General features: G+C 49.0%; 1 protein-coding gene across 1 annotated transcript in view; it reads left to right on the top strand.

Annotated features, from left to right (window-relative positions):
- LOC147672520 (cAMP and cAMP-inhibited cGMP 3',5'-cyclic phosphodiesterase 10A-like) overlaps positions 1-25938 on the top strand; it is a 909783-nt gene that overhangs the window by 258668 nt on the left and 625177 nt on the right. Inside the window, exon 5 of the mRNA XM_086947973.1 lies at positions 11971-12111. Coding sequence (XP_086804099.1) covers positions 11971-12111 — 141 coding nt within the window. The remainder of the gene's footprint in view (positions 1-11970; positions 12112-25938) is intronic.

Raw genomic sequence — 25938 nt, 5'->3', positions numbered from 1 at the left:
TTAAAAATAAACCTTACAAACAGGTCCACACGATTCCAATCATCGATTTTGTTTGGAAGGAAGGACTTAAACTCATGCAGGCTCCAAACTCTTTACCTGCTCAGATGCCGCGCCTCGAGAAGAAATACAAGGCCCCAACCGGTTCTCCAGCATGCTTGATCTCTCACCTTAAGCCAGACTCAGTAGTGACTCAAGCTGCGCAACGTAGAGCTCGGAATCCAGCGTCTCCAATCACCGCGCCTTCTGATAGAGAGGGTTGGCGCCTAGATGCCCTTGGCCGCAAGTTTTCTACCATGGCTTCCACTTCTGTTCGAGCAGCCAATGCCTTAGCCATTTTGGGGCGCTATGACTGACAAATGTGGTCGGACATCTCTGCGTTAGTGGATCTAATACCGGAGGCCTCCAAGGCGGACGCTCAGCAGATTCTTCAAGATGGGAAGAGAGCATCGGAAGAAATGATAGACTGTGCAGTCGATATTGCTGGTACATGTTTCCGTCTGCTTGCAAGTGCAGCTGCCCTCCGACGCCAGAGTTGGTTAAAATCCACCTCCTTCTGGCAGGAAGTCCAATCCAGGATCCTTGACATGCCGTATGATGGTGAGTGGCTGTTCGGGTCTCACATAATGACGCTCGGGAGTCCATTAAGAAGGACACCGATACGGCCAAATCATTGGACACGTTGCAATTCCGAAAACAGTCCTTTCGAGGTGCGCGCGGACGCAGCACTTCATCCAATTTTCGAGGAGGACAACAGTACCGCTCATACAATCAGGGCAACCAGCGTTACGCATCCAATCAGCAGCAGTCCAGTCGTCAGCAGTCCTCCAGACCCTATAGGGGTAAATCCTCCTATCGCAGATCCACTCCTAAGCGCCAATGACTTTTATCATCCCCAAAGTGTTGGAGGTCGAATATCTGTTTTATTCCCATTGGTCCTCCATCACCTCGGACTGCTGGGTTTTAGACATTGTACGAAGGGGTCATACCTTAGAATTAGTCAAGATTCCTCCTCGTACTCCACCATCTGGCCCACCTCCTCCACACTTCAAGGAGCTTTACCATCAAGTCCGTCTTCTTGTTCAAAAAGGTGCAGTCGAAGTGGTCCCTGTGCATCAAAGAGGAGAGGGGTTTTACTCTTGATTCTTCCTCCTACTCAAGAAGACTGGAGACTGGCGGCCCATTCTGGATTTGAGGGCTCTCAACCAATTCCTCAAGAGCCAGTCTTTCCGTATGCTGACATTACTAGAGATCCTGCGTCTTCTATCCAGCGGGGATTTCATGACCACCATAGACCTTCAAGATGCTTACTTTCATGTCCCGATTCTCCAACAGCATCGCCAGTACCTGCGTTTCAAGGTGGGACAAACGCATTATCAGTTCAAGGTTTTGCCCTTCGGACTTCGATCAGCTCCTCGTGTGTTCACGAAGGTACTGGCTCCTGTGGTGGCTCACCTGCGTCTCCAAGGTGTCCATACTTGGACGATTGCCTCCTCAAATCCCAATCCCGCCATCAACTATGTCAGGACACTCGTCTTTGTCAGCAGGTATTTCAATCCCTGGGGTTGGCCATCAACGTCGAAAAGTCACAGTTTGCCCCACTGCAAATCAGAGATTTCTTGGGAGCTATCCTAGACACGAGACTATCCAAAGCGTTCGTCTCGCACGAGCGGCAAATGAAGTCCTTCGTGTGGTCTCCCTCATCCGAAGAAAACAGTCAGTTTCTGTTCGGACGTTAAAATCATTTTTGGGGATGGCATCATCTTGCATCGCACTGATCCCAAATTGCAGGTTGCGAACCCGTCCCATTCAGGAGGAACTAGACGGACAGTGGCGTCAGGTCTCCGGGTCCTTCAATGACCTAGTTGCAGTCACAGCCCGCTTGAGAAGGAGTTTACATTGGTGGGCGCAACCAACCAACCTGGAGATGGGGACGTTGTTCCTCGTTCACTCACTAGATCTCACGCTTGCGACGGACGCCTCTCTGGAGGGCTGGGGCGCTCATCTCCAAGGCCTATTCATCAAAGGCAAGTGGACTCCGCCCCAACGCAAGTGACATATCAACAGGCTAGAGTTGATGGCGATCTTCCTAGCGCTCAAATCATTCCTACCTGTAGTTCACGGAGAGTCAGTGCTTATCCAAACGGACAATACCACCAGCATGCACTACGTGAACAAACAGGGAGGAACCAAGTCTCCACACCTGTCTCGCTTGGCCGAGTCAATCTGGGATTGGGCTCTCAGTCATCAGATCACCTTGACGGCAGTCCATCTGCCGGGCATGTCCAACATACTAGCGGACTCTCTAAGCAGGTCCACATAATCGACACACAAATGGGAACTGCACCAGCCGACTCTGGATCTTGTGTTCCACCCAAATATGGGGTCGCCCAACTCTAGACCTCTTTGCAACGCCAGAGAATCGAAAATGCCCATCCTACGCAAGTTGTTTGTTCCTGTTTGTGCGGGAATGCCCTTTTGATCGATTGGTGCGATCTATTCGCGTACGCTTTTTCGCCAATTCCGTTAGTACCGCGGGTGCTGTGGAAGATGCGGAGGCAGCCCTGCCACATCCTACTGATCGCACCTCGTTGGCCCAGACAGGCATGGTTTTCGGAACTGCTTCTGCTGTCCCAGTACGAGCCCATCCCTCTGCGTCCTCGTCCAGACCTCCTAACGATGGACAGAGGCCAAGTGTGCCATCCAGATCCCTCCACGCTACAGTTATCAGCATGGAACCTGAGCACCTTGAATTCGCACACTTATATCTCAAGAATGCAGGGACATCCTCGCTCATGCTAGGGCTCAGTCTACCATCAAAACTTATAAACTCAAGTAGAAAAGATTCTGTCATTGGTGCATAGCAGCAAATGTCCATCCAATCCATTCTACTCCAGAGCAACTTCTTCCGTTCTTCTTAAGTCTCGCTCAGTCTGGAATTTCAGATGCTACCTTGAGAGTTTCCCTAGCTGCAATCTCTCGCTTCCGACACGATGGCTCTTCCTCCCTCTGTTCATCCTGAATCATACGCCAGTTCTTCAAAGGACTCTTCCGTAAGTTCCCACCTGTTCGGCGCCCTCCTCCACCATGGCACCTCAATATTGTACTATCTCAACTTATGAAGGCACCATTTGAACCTATACATAGGGCTGATATCAAGTTCCTCACCTGGAAGGTTGCGTTGCTGTTAGCCTTGACTTCATCTCGTCGCGTGAGCGACCTTCACGCTTTCACTATCAAGCCACCTTATCTACAATTCAAACCTGACGACGTGGTGCTTCGTACCAACCCCTTTTTCTCACCTAAAGTGCCTACGGATTTTCATCTGAATGAGCCTGTGTTCCTAAAGAATTTCTTTCCGGACCCAAAGTCTCCGGCGGAGCAGCGCTTGCACTCTTTGGACATCAAACGATGCCTTACATTTTACATTGCCAAAACTGCCTCCTTCCGCAAGTCCGACCAACTGTTCATTGCTCATGGGCGACTGCGTAAGGGGCATCCAGTTACCAAACTAACAATTGCCCGTTGGCTTTCTTCAGCCATTACCTTCTATCATCAACAAGCAGGCAAACCATTGCAGTCTTCAGTGAAGGCTCATTTTACGAGGGTGATGTCTTCTTCCACCGCCTTGTTTGCTGGTGTGCCACTTCATCAGATTTGCCTTACAGCGACATGGACCAGCAGGCACACCTTCACCAAGCATTACTGCTTGGATGCCATCAATGAAGCGGATACCGCAGTGGGGCAGGCAGTGCTTCGTCATCTTTTCAAATAAGGTGAGCCTCTGTTCCCTCCTCCTTGTGTTCTCCTGTGATTGCTATTATTGTTACATGACTGTATTATTACTGTCTTTGGCTTTTTCCATATGTGCCTATCAATCTCAGCTCTACTGAGGTTACTGCTCTCTATTCTATTCAAGCATGTGAATCTATTAAAGACACCCCTAATACTGGAGAAGAACAATTGTTACTTACCTGTAAACAGGTGGTTTCCAGTATTGGTGTCTTTCATAGATTCACATGCGACCCACCCTTCCTCCCCTCAGAGGCTCTCTTCTCCTCATGCACTCTAGGTCTCTTTAGTGCTACGAAAATCTGAGGACTTGGGCTTCTGAGGAGAAGGTTCTAGAGGGTGCTTGCGCCTGATTGGCTGTAGTTTGGACTAACATAATGACACCAATGTGTTACAAGTGGTTTTTCTCTTTACCATGCATCCTATGTAGGAATTGTTCTGGAGGTTTTTTCATTTGTATTTACCTCTTATTTTATTATGTATTATGTTTCACATATATTTGCATATATATATTTAGCATTATTGCTATTTTATGTACCGTGGGACTCCCACTTCGACGACCGGGAATATTCAAGCATGTGAATCTATGAAAGACACCAATACTGGAGAACCACCTGTTTACAGGTAAGTAACAATTGTTCTTGTTCATGCCTAGAACTAGTGTTTGCCATTGTTGTATTGGTTCATAAGGGTTGTAGACTTTTTATTAATCATCTATTGATTTTGTGCATTTCAAGACTATACACCTTCACACAGATTCATTGCCAGTAAGATGTTCCATTTTTCATGTAGCTTGAAATTGTGTTTTCTATTAGTCCCAGACCATGCTTGGTACCAGTTAAAGTTTAATTCAGGTGCATTTTGAGAAAATCAGTTTTCAAAAGTAAAACTGGAAAACAAAAAACAAACCTAGATGTGAGAGAGTGAATACTTAATTGGGGTGGAAGGTCGTCTACAATTAATAAGGTCACTATATTGTTACATCCTGTAAAGTGTTTAAGTAATTTTAACCTAAGCTCTTCCCCTGGTAGTAATGGCACGGAGAAGACAGGCTAAACTTAAGAAAATATGTAAACCATGTAGAAGAACCAAAACCGTTAAAAAATCAAAAACACAACACAATAAAAATACCTAATAGAATAAAATGTAATGATCAACGTGACTTCAAACTCAAAGTGGCACCTAAATGACAATCATTGAATTCTGAGAACTGGAGATATGAATTTCTGAAGTTTGAAGTAAAAATAATGGCAAAAAGCGTCAAAGGTAGTCAATGGTGGCGGTAGACCAGGACGTAGGCGCGAATTCTGGCTAACTAAATGGAGTATGGGTCGGCTACACCAACCATGTTCGACCCAGTTAGAGGTTTTACCTTAGGACTTAGTCTTTTGTCTGGTAGTCTAGATGCTTCAGCGGGGCAAGGCAGCTGACTGTATCCGAGGAGGGCTCCATAACGTCAATTAGTCATTGGACAAGATCCTGGTGAAATGATTGGTTTTGGTGGAGAAATCGAATTTCATGCCCAGGGAAGTCCTTGCTGGCCAGACACTTTTGGTGACACTTTTGGTGACTTCACCTGTGCAAGATATTTTTACCTTCAGATGTTTTTTTTTCCGGAGCATGAAATCTTCCTGTGGGTCACGACTGTAAGGCTGTATTGAAAGAGGGCACCTCGAGGCCAGATACCTTCACAGCAAGGTCAACCTAAATTGGATTTGCTGCTGTGGAGAAGCTCTGAGTGGACGGGGGATACCTATTTCTTCAGCCCAAAGCTGCAAGACACTTTGGGCGGATTTGCTTGGCAGTTTCAGGGACATTAGGAGTAATTCAGTTACACACAGCTAAAGCAACCCAGGAAAATGCTGGCTAATATTGAATATTCAGTAGGGTTGTCTTCAGTTGGATTAGGGGCTTGGAGTGGGGTCACAGTTAGTCTTTTTCCAAATGCTGGTCAGTAGATGTGGGTGCTGTAAGCTCCACACTCTATTCCTCACAACGACCCTCAATGCTTCTTTGATGCTGCAGTTTATACCTATTGAGCTATTTATTGGTCCATCAGGTGCGTAACCAATCGTGATCCCTATGTCCATTGAGGTTTGAGGAAGTGTACAAGAGGTGCTTTGCTTCACAGACTCATGAATGGGATGCAGCCATGAGAAAATGGGCAACTTTTTGGAGCTGATAAGATGGTTTGTCTGAAAGGCTCTTTCTAGTTATCCTTCCTTACAGAGCCGCAAATTGATCTTCTCATGGGGAAAAGTTACATACGGGCATCCAAAGAGGGGGCTGTATTTGTTGTGTAACTCCCTACTAAGAATTGTTAATGTATTGAAAACCCTGTGTTTCCTGCTTTCATTAAGACCATTGGAGCTTAGCGAGTCACTAGCTACAACTATATTGGCTCTTTACAAATAAAACAAGGGTTTCCATTTAAAAAAAGTGTATTTTGTAGTTTCATATCTGAAAGAAACACGTAGTAATAGATTCCTTACTTTGGAATTACCCCCAGGCATCAGACTGGATCCGGAAAGTTTTCTTCAGCAGTACCCCTGTGCGGTGGAAAGTGGTGCCTTGTGGCTCCGCGTCCGTCTTTGGCGTAGTGATGACATCCGGCAGCTACTTAGATGCTGCCCTCGCTTGCGGACATCAGTTTTCTTTTTCCGCACTAGCAAGCACAGATCCGGAGAGAGCGGTACCCCCAGTCACTTTTTGACTGAGTTTTTCGAGGTCTTTTTGTCTCTGTTTTTCGAGTCGATAGACTCCTGTTGCTTTAGGCATGCCCGGTTTCAAGTCCTGCGGGGACTGTCATCGTATGATGTCAGTGATGGACTCACACAGCGTACGTCTCTACTACCTGCCGGGCCATGGAGCTGAAGACTGTGTGGGAACAGTCCCAAAAGTTGCTTGAAGTTCAGCAGTCTGCTCCGTGCTGTTCCAGGTCTCGGTCAAGTGGGAGGTCTAGGGACCGGTCCCGGAGCCATCACCATCTATCGTCTGGATCGAAGTCTTTCCACTCGAGGTCAGGTAAGGCGAAGCATCACAAGAAGTCTTAGAAGCACCATCGCTCTCCAGCTTCCACTCACCCGACGCAGCTTAGGGTGCGGGTGGTGCCTCTCCTGTGGCTCCGGCAGAGCCTAAGCATTTGCCACGCTTCTACATGCCCCTCCTGGGTCCGTCAGAGACTCTGGCCCAGCTGCAGGAATTTCTGTCAGCCATGGCTCGCCTCTTTGGGCTGTCTGATCTCGCTGGCGTTCCTTCGGGCCCCGGGGGCCTGACTGTGGGCCCTCGCTCTTCCTTGGCGGCCGCTCTGGCATCGCTGTCTGCTCCTGCCCCGGCATCAAAGGGCCCCAAAGGATCCAGGCCTGGATCCCAGTCGATGCCCATGACACCTCCACCGACTTCGACCCCATGGCACCACCACTGACATCGCCCGTGCCCCCGGGCGACAACGTCCCCGGTTTCATCCCTGATGTGGACACAGCACTGGAATGGAGTCGCTCGATGCCGATTCCAACACTGATGGGGCCTTACTACCCCTATGCCCAGCCTCCTTATTTTCGGCCTGTTCAGCAGCCTTCGGAGGAAGGGGAGGGGTCTGAGGACCCTCTCACAGCACAGTGTGAGTTTGACCTGGACTGGGTAGAGGAATTGGGGGATGCCAGCGTTCTTGACGCCTCTCCTGAGCTTGGCATGCTAACTCTTTCTACCGTGGCTACGGAGGAGGCTGCGAGTTATGCAGTGGTGTTGCCTAGGGCGGCCGAGGCTCTCCAGCTCGAACTCCCTACAGTGGCTGGCAGGATTAACCTCCTGACAGAAGTGCTTCAGCCGGCGGCTACCTCTGCGGAGCCTCTGCTGCCTTTTAATATGCACTTTCAGATATTATTTTGGGCACCTGGTCCAGGCCCAACACAGGGGCTCCTGTGGATAGAAACGTAGCCAGAGGCCATTGCCTGGCTCCGGGTGACCAAATTTACCTTTCCCATTACCCCACCCCTGAGAGCGTGGTTGCCCATGCCTCTGCGTCCTGCCCCCCTGGACAGGGAATCCAAGAAACTGGAACAGTTTGGTAAGAATTTTTTTTCTTCCGCCAGTTCAGGGCTGCAGTCTGTGAACACCAAATGCCTCTTGGGCCGTCATTCCCACTCTGTGTGGGATATGGTGGCGCAGTTGCTCCCTTAGTGTCTGGAGGAGGCCCGGACAGTGCTCTCTCAAGCGATTACTGAAAGGAGAGATGCAGCGCAGTTCAAGATTCGATGTGGCCTTGACACCGTCGACTCGCTGGGTAGAGCGATTTCCATGACAGTGGCGACCACTCATTTTTCGGGGGAGGTCCAGAGCACCTTGATGGACATGCCCTAGATGGCATTCGCCCTTTTGACAATAAAGCTGATAGTGCGTTATAGCGCTTTAAGGACTCGCGGGCTATGGCCAAGTCCTTGGGCCTTTCGGCCACGCGCCCTCCTCCGCCTTCAGCTTTTCGCTCCTTTCGTGGCCACGGAAGGGGCACCCTGACACGTTAGCTTTAGAGACATAGGCCCGTGCAGCAACAGTCTCAGCGCAGACGTGGGACCAGCTGAGGCGGGTCATGGGGCCAGCGGGCCGGTCAGTCCACCACCACTCCGGCCACCACTGCCTACCAACCTTTCTAGTCCGGTCTTTCAGGTCCATCAAACACTAGTGGGCGGCAGGATCCGCCATCACCTTCCCCACTGGCACACCATCACTTAAGACAGGTGGGTTTTACATATAGTCCGAAGGGGCTACTCCCTCCCATTCGAGAGTACCCCCCCCAGCCATGCCACCCCAGTACCACCGCATGTCGGGGGAATCACTTGGCACTTCTTCATCAGGAAGTCGCGGCCTTCTTGGCCAAGGGGACCATCGAGCATGTTTCTGCGCCAGAAGTAGAACGTGGTTGTTATTCTCACTACTTTCTGGTGCCCAAGAAGGACAAAGGCCTGCATCCTATCTTGGACCTCAGGGACGTCAATCGCTTCCTCCGGAAGGAGAAGTTCAAGATGCTAACTCTGGCTCAGGTCTTGTCTTCTCTCGACCCTGGAGACTGGATGGTAGCGATGGACCTTCAGGATGCGTATTTTCATATTCCCATCCTGCCGGCCCACAGGCGTTACCTGCGGTTCATGGTAGGCCATGAGCACTTTCAGTTTACCCCTTTGGCCTTACTATCGCCCCTTGGGTGTTCACGAAAGTGATGGCAGTGGTCGCAGCTCATCTGTGCAGATCAGGGATTCCAGTCTTCCCCTATCTCGACGACTGGCTGTTGAAGGCGGGCTCGCCCCAAACAGTTTTCTCCCACCTCCAGACTTCGGCCGACCTGCATTTGCTGGGGTTCTCCATCAATGTGCCGAAGTCGCACCTGATTACCTCTCAGAAGCTCCGCTTCATCGGAGCGGTTCTGGATACGACGCAGTTTAGGGCCTATCCTTCCGAACGGCGAGTCAAGGATATTCAGGCTATGATTCCCATCTTTCCGCCTCTATCCTGAGTTTCGTGATTCCCATCTTTCCGCCTCTATCCTGGGTTTCGGTCTGGATGACCCTGAATCTGCTGGGCCTAATGGCCTCCTGCTGGTCACTCATGCCATATGGCATATGCGGGCTCTGCAGTGGGACCTGAAGTTCCAGTGGACTCAGCATCAGGGAACCTGTCCGATTGTGTTCAGATCTCAGAGTGCACTGCACAGCAGCTGCAGTGGTGGCTCAAGAACCGGCATTAGGTTGGAGGCAGATCCCTCTCCCTTCCCCAACCAGAGCCCACAGTAGTGACGGACAGGTCCCTCCTGGTATGGGGGGGCCCACATGGGAGAGGTGGAGATCAGAGGCCTCTGGTCTCCAGCGGAGTCCGGGCTCCATATCAAGCTTCTGGAGCTTTGCGCGAACCGACTTGCACAGAAGGCATTCCTTCCCTCTGTCAAAGGGAAAGTGGTGCAGGTGTTAACAGACAACACCACTGCCATGTGGTACTGCAACAAACAGGGTGGGGTGGGGTCGTGGACCCTATGTCAGGAGGCTCTAGGCCTCTGGACATGGCTGTAACAGCAGGGCATTTCCCTTGTGTTTCAACTCTTGGCAGGTTCACTGAACGCCAGGGGGGACGAAATCAGCCACATGTGCATGATTGATCACGAATGGCGTCGTCACTTGGACGTGGTGCAAGGTCTCTTTCGACAGTGAGGAGACCCTCGGTGAGATCTATTTGCCACCGAAGAGAACGCGCAATGTCAGCAATACTGCGCGTCGGAATTTCTAAGGCGGCACTCTCTAGGCAACGCTTTTCATCAGGAGTGGAATTGCGTATTGTTGTACACCTTTCCGCCTATACCACTTCTGCCCAGAGTGCTGAAGATCAGGCGCGACCGGGCACAAGTCATTCTTGTAGCCCCGGACTGGGTTTGAAGAGTTTGGTATCCCGAGCTACTCAGTATGACGATCGATCCCTCGATCCGACTGCCTCTTCTGGAGGATTTTCTGTCGCAGCAGCAGGGGACGGTCCTCCACCGAACCTGTTCAGTCTCCACCTCTTTGCCTGGAGATTGAGTGGCGGCAGTTGATTCCTTTCGACTTGCTTCCTGAAGTCTGTGATGTCTTTCTAGCAGCCAGGCGTCCCTCCACTAAGTTGGTATACCTCTGCAGGTGGAATACATTTGTGGCATGGTGAAGTTCTTCTGTTCCTTCTTTCTTTTGCCCAGCAGGACTCTGCTCTAGGCACTATCAAGGGCTATCTTTCTGCTATTTCGGCCTTTCTCAGGCTCCCTGACCAGCCCTCTTTTCAAGTCTACTGTTGTAAATAGATTCCTCAAACGTATTACTCCTCTTTTCCCTCCTATTCCTTTCGTAATTCCACAGTGGGACTTGAACCTGGTTCTTACATATTTAATGTGCGCTCCCTTTGAGCCTCTTCACAACTGTCCTCTTCGTTTGCTGACTTTGAAGACTGCTTTCCTGGTTGCCATCACCTCTGCCAGGAGTATGAGTGAGCTCCAGGCTCTTTCTTGTTGACCTCCTTTGCTATCTGTCCATCCGGACAAGGTTGTGCTCAGAACACGTCCATCCTTTCTACCAAAGGCTGTCACTGCCTTTCACATTGGGCAGACCATCACTTTGCCCACCTTCTTTCCACCTCCGCATCCTTCCAGCGAGGAAGAGAGGTTCCACCGCTTGGACCCAAAACGTGTGCTCTCATTTTACCTGACAGTTCCGGGTGGATGACCAGCTCTTTGTTGGCTTTATTGGCGCCAATAAGCGCCAATAAAGGTCGGGCCGTACATAAGCGGACTATATATCCCGATAGGTCATCTTGCGTATTAGTCTGTTATTTTCTGGCTAAAAAGGAGCCTCTGGTGGGGCTACGCGCTCATTCCACCAGGGCGATTGCAGCCACTACGGCATTGGGACGTGGTGTCCCCTTACAAGACATCTGTCTGCAGCTACGTGGGCCTCGCTGCACACTTTTACTAAGAACTATTGCGTGGACATCAAATTCCGGAAAGCCGGCTTCTTTGGCCGTTCTGGTCTCTGGGACTTTCTGGTGTGATCTTGGTTCGCAGACCCACCACTGGGGTTGGTATTGTTGGGGTATCTATTCTAAAGTATGGAATCCATCACTACATGTTTCTTTCAGATGCACAAGTTACTTACCTTTGGTAACTATATATCTGTAAGAAACGTTAGTTAGTGATAGTTTCCTTACCGCCCACCCATCCTCCCTGTTCTGCGAACTGATTTCTAGGGTTAAGGTCATCCCTTTCAGGGCCCTATTTTCAATGCACCAGTGGTCAGTATCTTGCATGGATCTGCGTTCCTGGCGCAGAAAGTAGTGTACAGAACTGACATCAGTGCGCGAGGGTGATGTCTAAGTAGCTGCCGCAACGTCATCTCGGTGACCACGACGCCAACGACGGACGCGGAGCCGCACAGCGCCATCCTCCGATGCGCAGGGGTACTGCTGACGAAAACTTTCCGGATCCAGTCTGACGTTTGGGGGTAATTGTAAGGTAAGGAATCTATCACTAACTAATGTTTCTTACAGATATATCATTACCGAAGGTAAGTAACTTGTTTGTTTATTCACTTATTCTTACTTATGTTTTTTATTTACAGTAAATATAATCACATTCATAGATATATTTGCTAAATTTGACTTTGTCCTTTTTTTTTTTAGAGTCTTTGTTTGTTCACGCCAACAGGAATAAAGGAAGGACAATCTCGTCTCATTCCTGCTGGGCCTGTCGCATATGGCACTACAATATCTGCACATGTAGCCAAATCCAGAAACACTCTGTTAGTAGAAGATATTCTGGGGGTAAATTGCATTGTGCTTTTAAGGAAAACCTGCTAACTAATGCTGGTGGGGTTAGTTATTTTAGATAAGATGTATATCTCAATTCTTTAGTATGTAACCAAATGTACATTTTTAAGTAAATTAGCATTTTATGTGTACTTTATTAATTTAGTGTTTGTTTCATAGTCTATTGCCAATTGTATTTGTACCCAAATATGAGTGGTTCTTGCTACAGTCTGTAGCCAAACTAAAACTTAATCCCATATTCGCATGTACTTGAAAAATTATCCTTTCAATACTGTCATAACTGAAATTTGCAACCTATTTGTCTGATAAGAAAATGATCACCTGAATTGGAGAATGTTAAAAAAAAAAAACACTCCAGGGAGAATAAGGATAGTTCTCATTCAAGGGACACTTTGTAAAGCAACAGACTTAGACTATCCATCTCTCCCTTATTTGGTAAGGATCTTGAAACACACATTTTTTTGTTGATGAAGTTAGAGGTAGTACTTGTTTTTCCCTTGTGCCAACAAATGGCCCCTACAAGTCCTCCGACTTTTCTACCCGCTATCGCATGAGGATGGGCCCAATCCTTCAAACACTTCTTAAAAAATAGGAAATAAACTTCTCCAGTATTAGGGTGTCTTTCATAGATTCACATGCTTTAATATTCCCCGTCGTCGGAGTGGGAGTCCCACGGTAAATAAAATAGCATTTATATATATATATATATATATATATATGTGTGTATATATATATATATATATAAAATATGTAACAACATAAAACCTGAAATATGTACTAGAAAAAAGGCATAAAAACTGCCTACCCACATTTCTACATAGGAATGCATGGGAAAAGGAAAAACCATATACAGTCTATCCTTGTCATTATGTTGGTCCAAACTGCAGCCAATCAGGCGTCAGCAACCCTCTAGAACCTTCTTCTCAGAGCTCAGCACCTCAGATTTTCTACCGCACGTCGTGTGTAAGGGAGTCTCCCTGAGCTCTGCTCAGTTTTCTCTACTCTTCTGCTTTTTGCCTGGTTTTCAACATGTCTTCAAGTAAGAAATCCCTCTTCAGAGCTTGTTCTTCATGTGGAAAGCTAAGACTTTATTCAGAGGATCCACACAGTAAGTGTATTTACTGTCTTTACCCTGACCATGAAGTGGGAAGTTGTAAGTTCTGTAGAACTTTCTCCACAAAGACTTTAAAGGATAGGGAAGGACTCCTCTGGCTTCAGAGACTTAAAGACAAGGAGCATGTACTTTCTGATACTGAAAGCCTCATGTCAGGTCAATCCCAAGCAGCCTCAAAAAAGTAGTAGTGTGCAGGAGTTGCCTTCTCCATTTATAAAAAAGAAGAAAATGTCTCTTTCTTTGGCCCCTGCTGAGTCTTCACCTCTTCCTACTACTTCTGGGCCCACGAGACCTGGCTCTCAGGCTACTGCTGCGACTTCCACAGAATTTTCTGTTAGGAAAACTGTTGTGTCGTAAGTCATTCCAATTTTGTCCTCGTCGACAAAGAAACTTCAGTCGACAGTTAAATCATCGTCGGCGAAGGGTGTAAAGGTGCTAGCTTTGTGGACGCCTTCGACGACTAGTATTCCGTCGACCATGGCCCCGTCGACGAAGAAGAAGCCTGTGCCGTCGACGAAGTCTTTGCCATCGACGGTTTCGCCGTCGACGGCTGCCTCGTCGACGATGTCACCGTCGACTATGTTTTCGACGACAAAGACCAAGAAACCATCGTCGTCGTCGATGCTGACGACGGAACCATCGGCAGGATCATTGCCGTCGGTGATGGAGTCTTCAATTGTGGAAAAGACATTTCCAGCTACGATGCCATCTACATTTGCCTCTCTGCCCTTGCTGCCACTGCCTTCCACCGGTTCCGCAAAGGATGACACTCCTCACAAGGGTCATAAGGTTCAAAGTAGCCGCCTTGCACTTCCTGGTGATACACTGCCTCATTCACCTTTGTTTGCTGTGGACTCAGACCAGGAGTCTGAAGTTGATGTGCATGAGTCCATCTCTGACGCTCACAGTCCATCTGAATTAGTTATAAAATGTCAAGAGTTCAGCAATGATGATGAGGAGCAATATGACCAAGCTGCAGAAATGCCTGTTCAAATTCCTACTGCGACGTTACCTTTGTCACTCATCTCTAACTTACAGAATATGTTAGATGACTACAACAGACGTTTCCCTCCGTCGCCGCAGGTGTCTACTGTTCCTTCCGTCTTAGCACCTACGGCGGAGCCGGCAGCTGCTCCTTTCATGCCTCAAACACAGGTAGTTACTCAGAGACATACCTCCATTCAAGTATACGCAACTGTGTATCCGGATGAGGAGGAGGACAACCCACCTGAACGAGAGAATGGGGAGGTTACTGATGTGGATGCTGATGATAACATGGCGGAGTGGGATGACTATCGAGCTCAAACACCGTCTGTAGGAGAGTAGGGTCTGCAATCCTATGGTCACCCCAGATTTTTGCTTTTTGCTTCACTGGTTTATGACTTTCCCTGGCTGTGGGCCTGCTAATCAGACCCACAGCCTAGCTGTTCTCTCTCTAAATTGACATCCATGTACCTTAGGTGCATTTACCAATTGGTATTGGGTCACTCTTGTAAGTCCTTGTACAGTGTACCATAGGTACCCAGGGCATAAGTGAACCCAAGGCCTACCAGGGGCTGCAGCATGTATTATGCCACCCCTGGCTTGCCATCCAAATCTGACACAACTGGCTGATCAATCAGCTGGGGCAAGGTGGTGTAATCACCCTTTGCGTTAGCTATAGTATACCTATATATAAACCTAGAATGGACACATATACTCCTATTAGTCACTCCTATGGCAGGCCTTAACAATCCTGGAGGCAGAGTGCTTGAAATTATGTGAGATAGTGCTCTGGCATGAGCTGAGCCTGTCTACAGATTTCGTAACCAAGTCCTTTAGCTGTTTCCATGATAACGCTATACCATATACTCTTAACCACTTCCATGCTAATGACAAGGTCAGCTCGTCATGGAGTGGCCATTCATTTCAATGGAAATTACACAGAAATCCTTGAAGTGCCGTAGCAGCCAAGTGGTTAAGTGCATTATAACCTCGCGGTTATTGCTAACTTTGGCATAACATTATCAAAACATGTTGAGGAAGGTGTCATACGAATTGGAATACTACCCCCTCGCCAATTCTGGCGACGGGGGTAGCATTCCACCCTTTTAGAGGGACACGACATGTACCTAACCGTGAACCCCGGTTAAAGTTAACTCGAGCCTCAGCATCACAAAATGGATACTGCCACCACAGACACAAGTCTGACCTCCTGCTGCTGGGAGTCCTTCCAGCGAGGGAGGCTTGGACAAAGGGTTTCCTTCCCTGGGAGGTGCCAGCACCACCCCAGACTGGATTTTGTGTATTGGGTAGTACCGGGCTGAAAGGTATGAGACATGCCTGGGGCACACAAGGTGCCCTGTGCATACACCTGTTCAAACCAGTTGCTGGGGCACTCCAGCCCCAGCTCTGGCGCGAAACCGGTCAAAGGATAGGGGGTGTAACCACCCCCTTCCTGGTCCCACCCAAAGGAGGGACCTAGTGATAGTACAGCCCCCTTTAGAAGAATAAAGATAGGAGCTGGTCCCATTCCAAATTAGATTATCTTGAATTGAATCTACAAGAAGAAACTCTGGGTTTCCTGCCCTGGGAGGTGCCAGCACCACCCTTAGACTGGATTTTGTGTATTGGGTAGTACCGGGCTGAAAGGTATGAGACATGCCTGGGGCACACAAGGTGCCCTGTGCATACACCTGTTCAAACCAGTTGCTGGGGCACTCCAGCCCCAGCTCTGACGCGAAACCGGACAAAGGATAAAGGGTGTAACCACCCCCTTCCTGGTCCCACCCAAAGGAGGGACCTAGTGATAGGACAGCCCCCTTTAGGAGAATAAAGATAGGAGCTGGTCCCATTCCAAATTAGATTATCCTGAATTGAATCTACAAGAAGAAACTCTGGACTTCGACGTTCTGCTCCACAGAAGACTGAAGAAATCTTCCTTGTGGCCAAGGAGTGACCACCCTGCACAAGCAGGCACCATCAAGCGTTCCAGCGGTTGCTCCATACTGGCCCTTGCTTCCTTCCAAAAGAGAAGTATCCCGGACCTTCCTGGTCCGCATCAGACGCCGATTCCACTCACCGCGTGGATTGCCTTTGCCAAGGCCTGTTGACGCCGAATCTGGAACCAACACCGCCGACAACGAGAGCCTGCGTGGGACAGCTCGTGCCTAAATCCTGGTCATCGAAGACACCTCCTGGTCCACGTGGCTGCAGAGTCAAGCGTCCACTCTTCACCTGATCGCGACAACAGCATCTGGTTCCTTCCTGGTTCCACTCCAGTCACTGGCTAGTGACTTTGAACATTGTCCCCTCTGCTTTCAGGTCTTCAGCTTCCTTGATCCACCCTTGGATCACACCGGACATCTTCCTCCTGGTCGCCTGCAGCATCTTTTCTATCAGGCTCCAGAGACTTCAACGCAGAAACCCGACACGAATTCGCACCTATGCACCCGCAGCCCGTGGGTGAGGTAACAAGAGCATTTCGGTGCTCAAGGGTAGATTAACTCTCCTAGTGTCCAGATTTCCAGTCGTTTTAGTCCTAACTAGTCAGGATTGTCCGTACTCTCCTTTTTCGTAAACTGACTTGACTTTGTTACGCATCTCGCGTGTGAGTTCACACTCTGCACACACGTTCCATGGGCCTCCTATTACTTACCTAAAGTTAGGATAGTGTAGTCCCAGCGATCCTACAGCCTCTGGACAGCTCCGTTCCTTCTATCGACTCCCTTATACCACTTGTTTGGTATATGGTTTGTTGCGCCCCTAGGGCAACATTGTAACTCGTGTAACGTAACGTATTTTTCTTAGGAGTCTTGTCATGTGCTTAGCCCTCTGACCTCATAAAGAGTTCAGAGGTGTATGTTAGTTAATAAATATATTGTTTACTTTCATAACTACCTGTGTGGCGTCCTTTCATTTGGTATTCAAGGGGTTATATGTGGTAAAACAGCTGGCTTCACATGCCAAAAGTTTAGCCTAAGATTGCTTTGTCCATGCTACCATTAGGATAGCTGGTCTATAAGGTTGACTTACAACCAATCACCATAAGGGTTGTTTGGACTGATACAAGGTGATCACTAGAACTAGTGAGCATCATATATCAGGCCAACTTCTCACAATGGCGAATCACTCTTTTGGGCTCACATTGATAAGGCACTACAGTCCATTAAAAAGGACACGGCACGTGCCTTAGGAACCCTGCAATTTAAAAAGCAGCCCTTTTGGGGTGCTTGAGGACGAGGCACCAACTCTAATTTTCGAGGAGGAATCAATCAATACCACTCCTTTAATCAAACCAACCAGCGTTATTCCAATAACCTACAACAGTTGTCTCGCCTACAGCCGGCCAAAGCCTTTTAGAGGGAAATCCTCTTACAGAGGATCCTCTAATAAACGACAATGACTTGCCTTTAACCCAGCAGATAGGAGGTCGAATCTCCCTGTTTTGTTCTCAATGGTCCTACATCACCTCGGACCGTTGGGTTCTAGATATCGTAGACAAGGGCCATGCGTTGGAATTCGTCACCATCCCTCCTCCAACTCCACCTTCCGGACCACCAACCCCTCACATCAAAGAACTTTTCCATCAAGTTCATCTTCTGATTCAGAAGGGTGCAGTAGAGGTGGTGCCAAGGTCTCAAAGAGGGAAGGGATTTTATTCCCGTTTTTTCCTTATCGTAAAGAAGAACGGGGATTGGCGCCCTATATTGGACTTGAGAGCGCTCAACCACTATCTCAAGAGTCAATCATTTCGCATGCTAACGCTTACAGAGATCTTGCGTTTGCTCTTAGTCGGAGATTTCATGGCAACTATTGACCTCAGAGATGCTTACTTCCATGTCCCAATACTCCAGCGTCATTGGAAGTTTCTTCGTTTTCGGGAGGGGCAGAAACATTTCCAGTTCAAGGTCTTGATATTCGGCCTTCGTTCTGCCTCACGATTCTTTACAAAGACGTTGGCGCCTGTAATGGCCTATTTACGTCTTCAAGGTGTCCAGATATTTCCGTATCTCGACGATTGCCTCCTGAAGTCGCAGTCTCGCACACAGCTGATTCAGCATACATCCCTTTGCCAGAGGGTGTTTCGTTCCCTGGGCCTGTCTCTCAATCTGGAGAAATCCCAATTGTCCAGCTCCTTTCAAGGATTTTTTAGGAGCCACATTGGATACAACTTTGGCAAAAGCATTCGTGTCCCTGGAACGTCGTCAACGGATTCTGCGTCTAGTATCACTTCTGCTGTCAAAGCAGTACGTTTCAGTCCGACTACTGAAGTCATTTCTGGGAATGGCGTAATCGTGCATCGCACTCATTCCACATTGCAGATTACGGACACGACCCATTCAAGAATAATTAGACGGTCAGTGGCGTCAAATCACCGGTTCCTTCAACGACCTGGTTTGTGCCACGACTTGCATGAAAAGGGCGCTCCGGTGGTGGGCACAGCCAGTGCACCTTGCAGCAGGGACATCATTCCTATCCGTCACTCCGGATCTCACACTCAAGACGGATGCCTCTCTGGAGGGATGGGGAGCGCATCTACCAGACCTCCCCGTAAAAGTAAGATGGACTTTGCCACAGAAAGCCTGGCACATCAACAGGTTGGAGCTCATGGCTATATTCCTAGCGCTCAAGTCGTTTCAGCCCATGCGTCGAGGAGAGTCAGTCCTGATACAAACGGACAACACAACCTGCATGCATTACATAAACAAGCAGGGCGGAACAAAATCTCAAGTGCTGTCTCGACTAGCACAGTCCGTTTGGGACTGGGCGCTCACGCACCAAATCGTAATCACCGCAGTTCATCTCCCATAAATATCCAACCTCCTGGCGGATTCCTTCAGCAGGTCCCGGTCATCGACCCACGAGTGGGAGCTGCACCAACCAACACTCTAAATGATTTTTCGGCGATGGGGGCGCCCAGCGCTGGATCTCTTCGCAACACCAGAGAACCAGAAATGCCCATCTTACGCAAGTTGGCATCCCCACAGAGGGTCTCAAGGCAATGCCCTTTTGATGAACTGGTCCAATCTGTTTGCTTACGCCTTTCCTCCGATCCCTCTAGTGTCTCGGGTGCTCTGGAAGATGCGGAGAGAACCCTGCCACATCCTTCTGATAGTTCCCAGGTGGCCTCGTCAAGCATGGTTCTCGGAGTTGCTTCTGCTGTCCCAATGCGAGCCCATCCTTCTTCATCCTCGGATGGATCTGCTCACCATGGACAAGGGTCTCATTTACCATCCGGACCCATCTTCTCTGAGTTTTTCAGCCTGGAACCTGAACACTGTGAATTTGCCCATCTAGCCATTCCACAAGATTGCCGAGAAGTCCTTGCTCAGGCCAGAGCTCCTTCAACTGTAAAGACCTACAAGTTAAAATGGAAAAGGTTCTGCCATTGGTGTGCTGCTGCTGGTGTTCATCCCATTCGTGCAAAGCCGGCACAGCTCCTCCCTTTCTTCTTGCAATTGGCTCAGTCCGGACTGTCTCATGCCACTTTAAGGGTTTTTCTGGTGGCAATTTCACGCTTCCGCCAAGATGGCTCCACCTCCCTCTGTTCTTCTAGAATCATACGTCAGTTTTTCAAGGGACCTTTCCGTAAATTTCCACCTATTCGGCGCCCTCCTGTTTGGTGCCTTAATATTGTTTTGGCACAACTAATGAAGTCACCATTCGAACCCATACATAGAGCTGACTTGAAGTATCTCACCTGGAAGGTGGCTCTACTCCTTGCATTGACGTCTTCACGTCGTGAGTGAGTGACATTCATGCATTCACGATCAATCCTCCATTTCTGCAGTTTCAACTGGATTGTGTGGTGTTTCGCACCAACCCTACCTTTTTACCTAAGGTACCTTCAGATTTCCACATCAATGAACCTGTTCTTCTGAAGACTTTCTTTGCAAACCTACAGTCCCCTGCGGAACAGCGCTTGCTCTCCTTAGACATTAAGCGGTGCTTGAAGTTCTATATCAACAGGACTGCTCCGTTTCGCAAATCTGGTCAGCTCTTCGTGGCTTCCGGTCTCCTGAGGCGGAAAGCCGGGAGCGCTAAGACTTGATTTTAAAAACTTTTGTGATACTGTGTTCTTATTCCCACTTACTCATTGCACTCTTGGCACTCTGAACAGCGGAAGCGCTGCAACGATACCCCCCCATCTTCATCGCCATTTCTCGAGGGCGAGGCGTGTCCCGAGACACGCCCCCTCTGCTGGCCACGCCCCCTACCAGGCGTATAAATAATGCGCCAGTCACTCTGAGGCGCACTACATCGGTCTCCTGAGGCGGAAAGCCGGGAGCGCTAAGACTTGATTTTAAAAACTTTTGTGATACTGTGTTCTTATTCCCACTTACTCATTGCACTCTTGGCACTCTGAACAGCGGAAGCGCTGCAACGATACCCCCCCATCTTCATCGCCATTTCTCGAGGGCGAGGCGTGTCCCGAGACACGCCCCCTCTGCTGGCCACGCCCCCTACCAGGCGTATAAATAATGCGCCAGTCACTCTGAGGCGCACTACATCGGTCTCCTGAGGCGGAAAGCCGGGAGCGCTAAGACTTGATTTTAAAAACTTTTGTGATACTGTGTTCTTATTCCCACTTACTCATTGCACTCTTGGCACTCTGAACAGCGGAAGCGCTGCAACGATACCCCCCATCTTCATCGCCATTTCTCGAGGGCGAGGCGCGTCCCGAGACACGCCCCCTCTGCTGGCCACACCCCCTCAACGCCCTGACTCTCCCGCATAAATCATGTGCCTGGGCAGGACGCGCAGCGGGAGCGCCGTTTGCGCGCCGAAGACGCGCCTAAGGCAAGCCCGTCTGCGCCCGTCCGCGGCCGGACGGGGCTAGGGGCACGACTCCATGCCAAAACTACGTCCTACTCTTCCAAGGATCTCATTGCCCTCCTAGGCCATTGGCCACTTCCGGATCCCACCTGTAGATTGATCTCCTCACTAGGCCTTGCTCCTTCTTCCCCCACAGCACCCTATCCCCCGCTGCACGCCCCCCCGTCGCCTTGTCCCCCTCCCCTTGACCCCCCCCCCCCCCGCACCCCGGCTTTGTCTGTCCTCCTACTCAACACCAGGTCAGCGGTCAAGCACCACCATGAGCTGTTTGTCTTACTCGACTCAGAGAAACCCGACCTTCTGCTCCTGACCGAAACCTGGTACTGTGACACTTCCTGTTCTCCTGGCCACCCTACCCCCCTCCTATGTGGCCCTGCGAGCCGACCGGCCGGCAGGCAAGGCTGGCGGTGGGGTCGCCCTTATCCCTAGGTCGGAGTTGAACTTTCAATCACTCCCCTTTTCTCCCATTCCCCCTGCCGACTTCTTGGTAGTCCGCTCTCTTTCATCTTCCCCCCCCATCACCTGCCTCTTAATGTACCGTCCTCCTCAGCCCTCGCCATCATTCCTGCCGGCATTTCAAGATCTGCTGGCCAACTTGGTGGTCAACTACGCCTCGGTCTTGGTGCTAGGGGACTTCAATTACTGGCCCTCAGACCCACATGAGTGTTCAGCCTCAAGAGTTCACAGATTGCCTTTCGTCCCTCTATTTCGTGTCACACATATCCGCCCCCACTCATTCCCATGGGCACACACTGGACCAGGTCTGGTCCCTCAACCTCCCTGTGGCCTCGGCTTCTGTCTCGCCGTGCCCATGGTCCGATCATGCCCTCATCTCCTTTTCCATTCTCCGCAACCTGATGCCTAAAACTCCGCACGCCAAAAACACCTGGGCGCGGAACTGGAATAGACTGGATTATCCCTCCTTGACCTCCCTGCTCCGCAACTCTACCCCTACTCTTGCTGGCCTACCATCTGCCTCTCAAGCCAAGGCCATCAACACCTGGCTGGCTGGAGGCTGCGACTCAGTGGCGCCCCTACGCCGTATTTCCATCCGCCGACCAAAGGACTCCAATAGATGGTTCAACGACCACCTAAAAGAGCTCAAACTGAGCGCCCGACGGGCGGAGAGGCAATGGAGGAAAAATTACAGCCCCTTATCAAAAACCCACTTTTTATCAGCACTGGCCAAATACAAATCAGCAATCCTGGCTGCAAAAACCACCTACTTTTCGTCTAAAATAACTTCTGCAGAAAACATACCCAGGGAAATCTTCGGCATAGTGAATGACCTGGCATTCTCAGACCGAACCTCGCCCCATATCCCTCCCTCCCAGCCTCTCTGCGACCAACTTAACACCTACTTCTTAGACAAAATAGCTACCATTAAGGCCAACATTCCACCGCCCTCGTCTGCCTACGTCGATCCCTCCCCCCCTTCCGTTCAATGCCCTCTTACCTCCATTCCCCCCTCACTCAGGACTCTTTTCTGGAGATACTCCCCAAAGTGAAGTCGGGGTCTCCCGCGGACGTCTGCCCGGCACGAGTCCTGCAGCAAATTTACTCCGGCTGCCCTGACCCCCCCCATTGCCTTCCTCAACAGCTCCCTGACACAGGGCATAGTGCCCTCTGCGCTAAAGGCAGCTACCATAGTGCCCATCCTGAAAAAACCTGGCGCTGATCCTTCCATCTCGGCCAACTACCGCCCCATCTCCCTGCTACCCTTTCTGGGCAAGGTGATGGAACGCCACGTCACCGCGGCACTTAGCGCCCATGTTGAGGCAAATGGGGCTCTGGCATCCCGCCAAGCCGGGTTCCGTCCCCGGCATTCGACCGAATCAGTCGTGGTCTCAGTCTTAGACAAACTCAGAAAGGGCATGGATGAGAACAAACACCAGGCACTGGTCCTCCTTGATCTCTCCGCCGCCTTTGACACGGTGGACCATACCATCTTACTTACCCGTGTCAAGGCGGCCGGCATCGGGGGATCAGCTCTGGTTTGGCTCTCCTCCTTTCTGAGGGACCGCACTCAGGCGGTCCGGCTAGGCGACTTCACGGCCACTCCCCTCCCTGTCACCTGTGGTGTTCCCCAGGGATCCTCTCTCTCCCCCTTACTTTTCAACCTTTACATCTTTCCTTTCATCTTCGCACTCCAGCAGCTGGAGGTCACCGTCTATAACTACGCGGATGATCTCCAGCTCATCTTTGATCTGTCCCCCTCTCCTCTCTCTGTCTCTAACTTCCAGTCAACTATGACATTCATCAGGGACTGGATGAACCACAACCACCTCAAGCTGAACCCGGATAAAACCGAGCTGGTTCTCACTGGTGGTCCATCCAGCCCCTGGAACTCTCTCTTCTGGCCCCCCTCTCTTGGTCCCGCACCGACCCCCTCCACCACGGTCAAAACACTCGGTGTGAAAATAAACAACCAGCTCACCCTCCATTCACAAATTAGTTCCGTGGTATCCTCCTGTTTCCTCACTCTCCGCACTATCTGCACTGTTTCCCGCTTCTTTTCCCCCCAGGCACTTAAGATCATCATGGCCGCACTGGTGATATCGCGACTGGACTACGCAAACGCTCTTTACCATGGCATCCCCGCGTACAGCTTGCGTAGACTCCAGACTATCCAGAACCAGGCAGCCCGGCTGGTATACGGCCTCCCTCGTTATCACCATTCCACCCCCCTTCTCAGGGAGCTTCACTGGCTCCCTGTAAAAGAACGTTCCCTCTTTAAGATCGGCTGCATGGTCTTCCAGGCCCGACAGGGCACTGCCCCCGCTTTCATCTCTTCATTAATCAATCCTTATGTACCTGCAAGAGAACTTCGGTCTTCCTCCAAGTCCCTCCTTCAGATCCCTCGCTTCACACGCAAAAAGTGGGGCGGGGCTAACTTTTCCACCCTGGCCCCAACTTTTTGGAACTCACTCCCTGACCACCTCCGCTCTGCCACTCAGTATGTCCCCTTCCGTAGAGATCTGAAAACGTTCCTCTTCAGCCAGGCCTTCCCCACTTAAACCCTCTTATATCTCCTCTTATCTCTCTTTCTGGTTTTTTCCCTCAGTTGCCATACCCCCTAGCGCCAAGAAACCGCAAGGTGTACGCCGCGCTCTAGAAATATTTTTAAATTAAATTAAATTATGGACGTTTTCAAAAAGGGCGTCCAGTTACCAAACCTACTAGAGCACGTTGGGTGACTTCGGCCATTGCTTTCTGCCATCAGAGGGCTGGTCAGCCTCTGCAGTCTTCGGTGAGAGCCCACTCTACCAGATCGATGACGTCCTCAACGGCCTTATTTGCTGGTGTTCCGTTGCATCAAATTTGCAGAGCAACCACGTGGTCCAGCAGGCACACGTTTACGAAACACTATTGCCTGGGTGCCATGAATGAAGCGGATACCGATGTAGGACAAGCTGTGCTTCGTAATCTTTTTCAATAAGGTGAGCCTTTGTTCTACCCTCCTCCTATTGGTTTCCAAGTATTTATTGATTGTTGATATATATATATATATATATATATATATATTAGTATCCCGTACATATGCTCGGTAACTATGGAAACTTTTGCTTGGTGCTGAATGCTATCTATTCTATATTCAAGCATGTGAATCTATGAAAGACACCCTAATACTGGAGAAGAACAATTGTTACTTACCTGTAAACAGGTGGTTCTCCAGTATTGGTGTCTTTAATAGATTCACATGCGACCCTCCCTCCTCCCCTCAGAGGCTCTCTTCTCTTCATAGACTCTTTGGTCACTCTTGTGCTAAGAAAATCTGAGGTGCTGAGCTCTGAGGAGAAGGTTCTAGAGGGTTGCTGACGCCTGATTGGCTGCAGTTTGGACCAACATAATGACAAGTATAGACTGCATATGTTCTTTTTACTTTTCCCATGCATTCCTATGTAGAAATGTGGGTAGGCTGTTTATGCCTTTTTTCTAATACATATTTCAGGTTTTATGTTGTTACATTATATGTATATATATATATATATATATATATATATATATATATATATATATATATATATATATATATATATATATATATATATATATATATATATATATATATTGCTGTTTTATTTACCGTGGGACTCCCACTCCGACGACGGGGAATATTCAAGCATGTGAATCTATGAAAGACACCAATACTGGAGAACCGGTAACAAAGTAAGTAACAATTGTTCATATATATATAAACAGAAAGTCGACAGCTTATACAATGCAAGGACGACAGCAGACCCAAATCTTCAAGGTGCTATTTCTTTATTGTGCAAATTCCCCGCTACTCCGTCATGACGCGTTTCGAGCCCCCTTGGCCCTTGATCGCATGACGCGCTATGGAGTGATGTCAACCTTTTTAAAGTGATAGTGCACATACTTTGGTAAGCGTCATCATAGACATAGAAGTTGTATTCTGTAACAACAAGTCGTTTACATTTTAAAAACAAATAATGTTTTAAAACATATTGTCTATTTACAAATGATCAATATTACCCATAAGTAAAAACAGGGTAGATAAAACCAGAAATTGCTTCTAAAATAGCAAGTTAAAACAATTCATATATTATCATCCTGAATACACATTTGTGCTTGTTACTCCTGGACATAATTGTAAAATACATGGAGAGTAGGTAAAAAATGAATAACCAACTCAATGTTTTGTCCATTAAGTGAACAGGATTTTTTAGATATCGACTTTCACTACTTCTGTCAAGTATCATCCTTATTGGGTAGCTAATCAATGCTGCTCATGGTAAAGTGCAATGTGTACTTATTTCATTAAAGTGGAATTGAACTTGTGCAAATTTACCAAAACAATGTGCAAAATATATATATATTTTTAATTTCATTATTAAGCTAAAAAACCAGACATGTGTGTCAGACCT

Source organism: Lissotriton vulgaris, unplaced genomic scaffold, assembly GCF_964263255.1.
Source record: "Lissotriton vulgaris unplaced genomic scaffold, aLisVul1.2 SCAFFOLD_490, whole genome shotgun sequence".
Lineage (NCBI taxonomy): Eukaryota > Metazoa > Chordata > Amphibia > Caudata > Salamandridae > Lissotriton > Lissotriton vulgaris.
The sequence above is the reverse complement of the archived record's forward strand: the minus strand, read 5'-3'. Positions and strand labels throughout refer to the sequence as shown.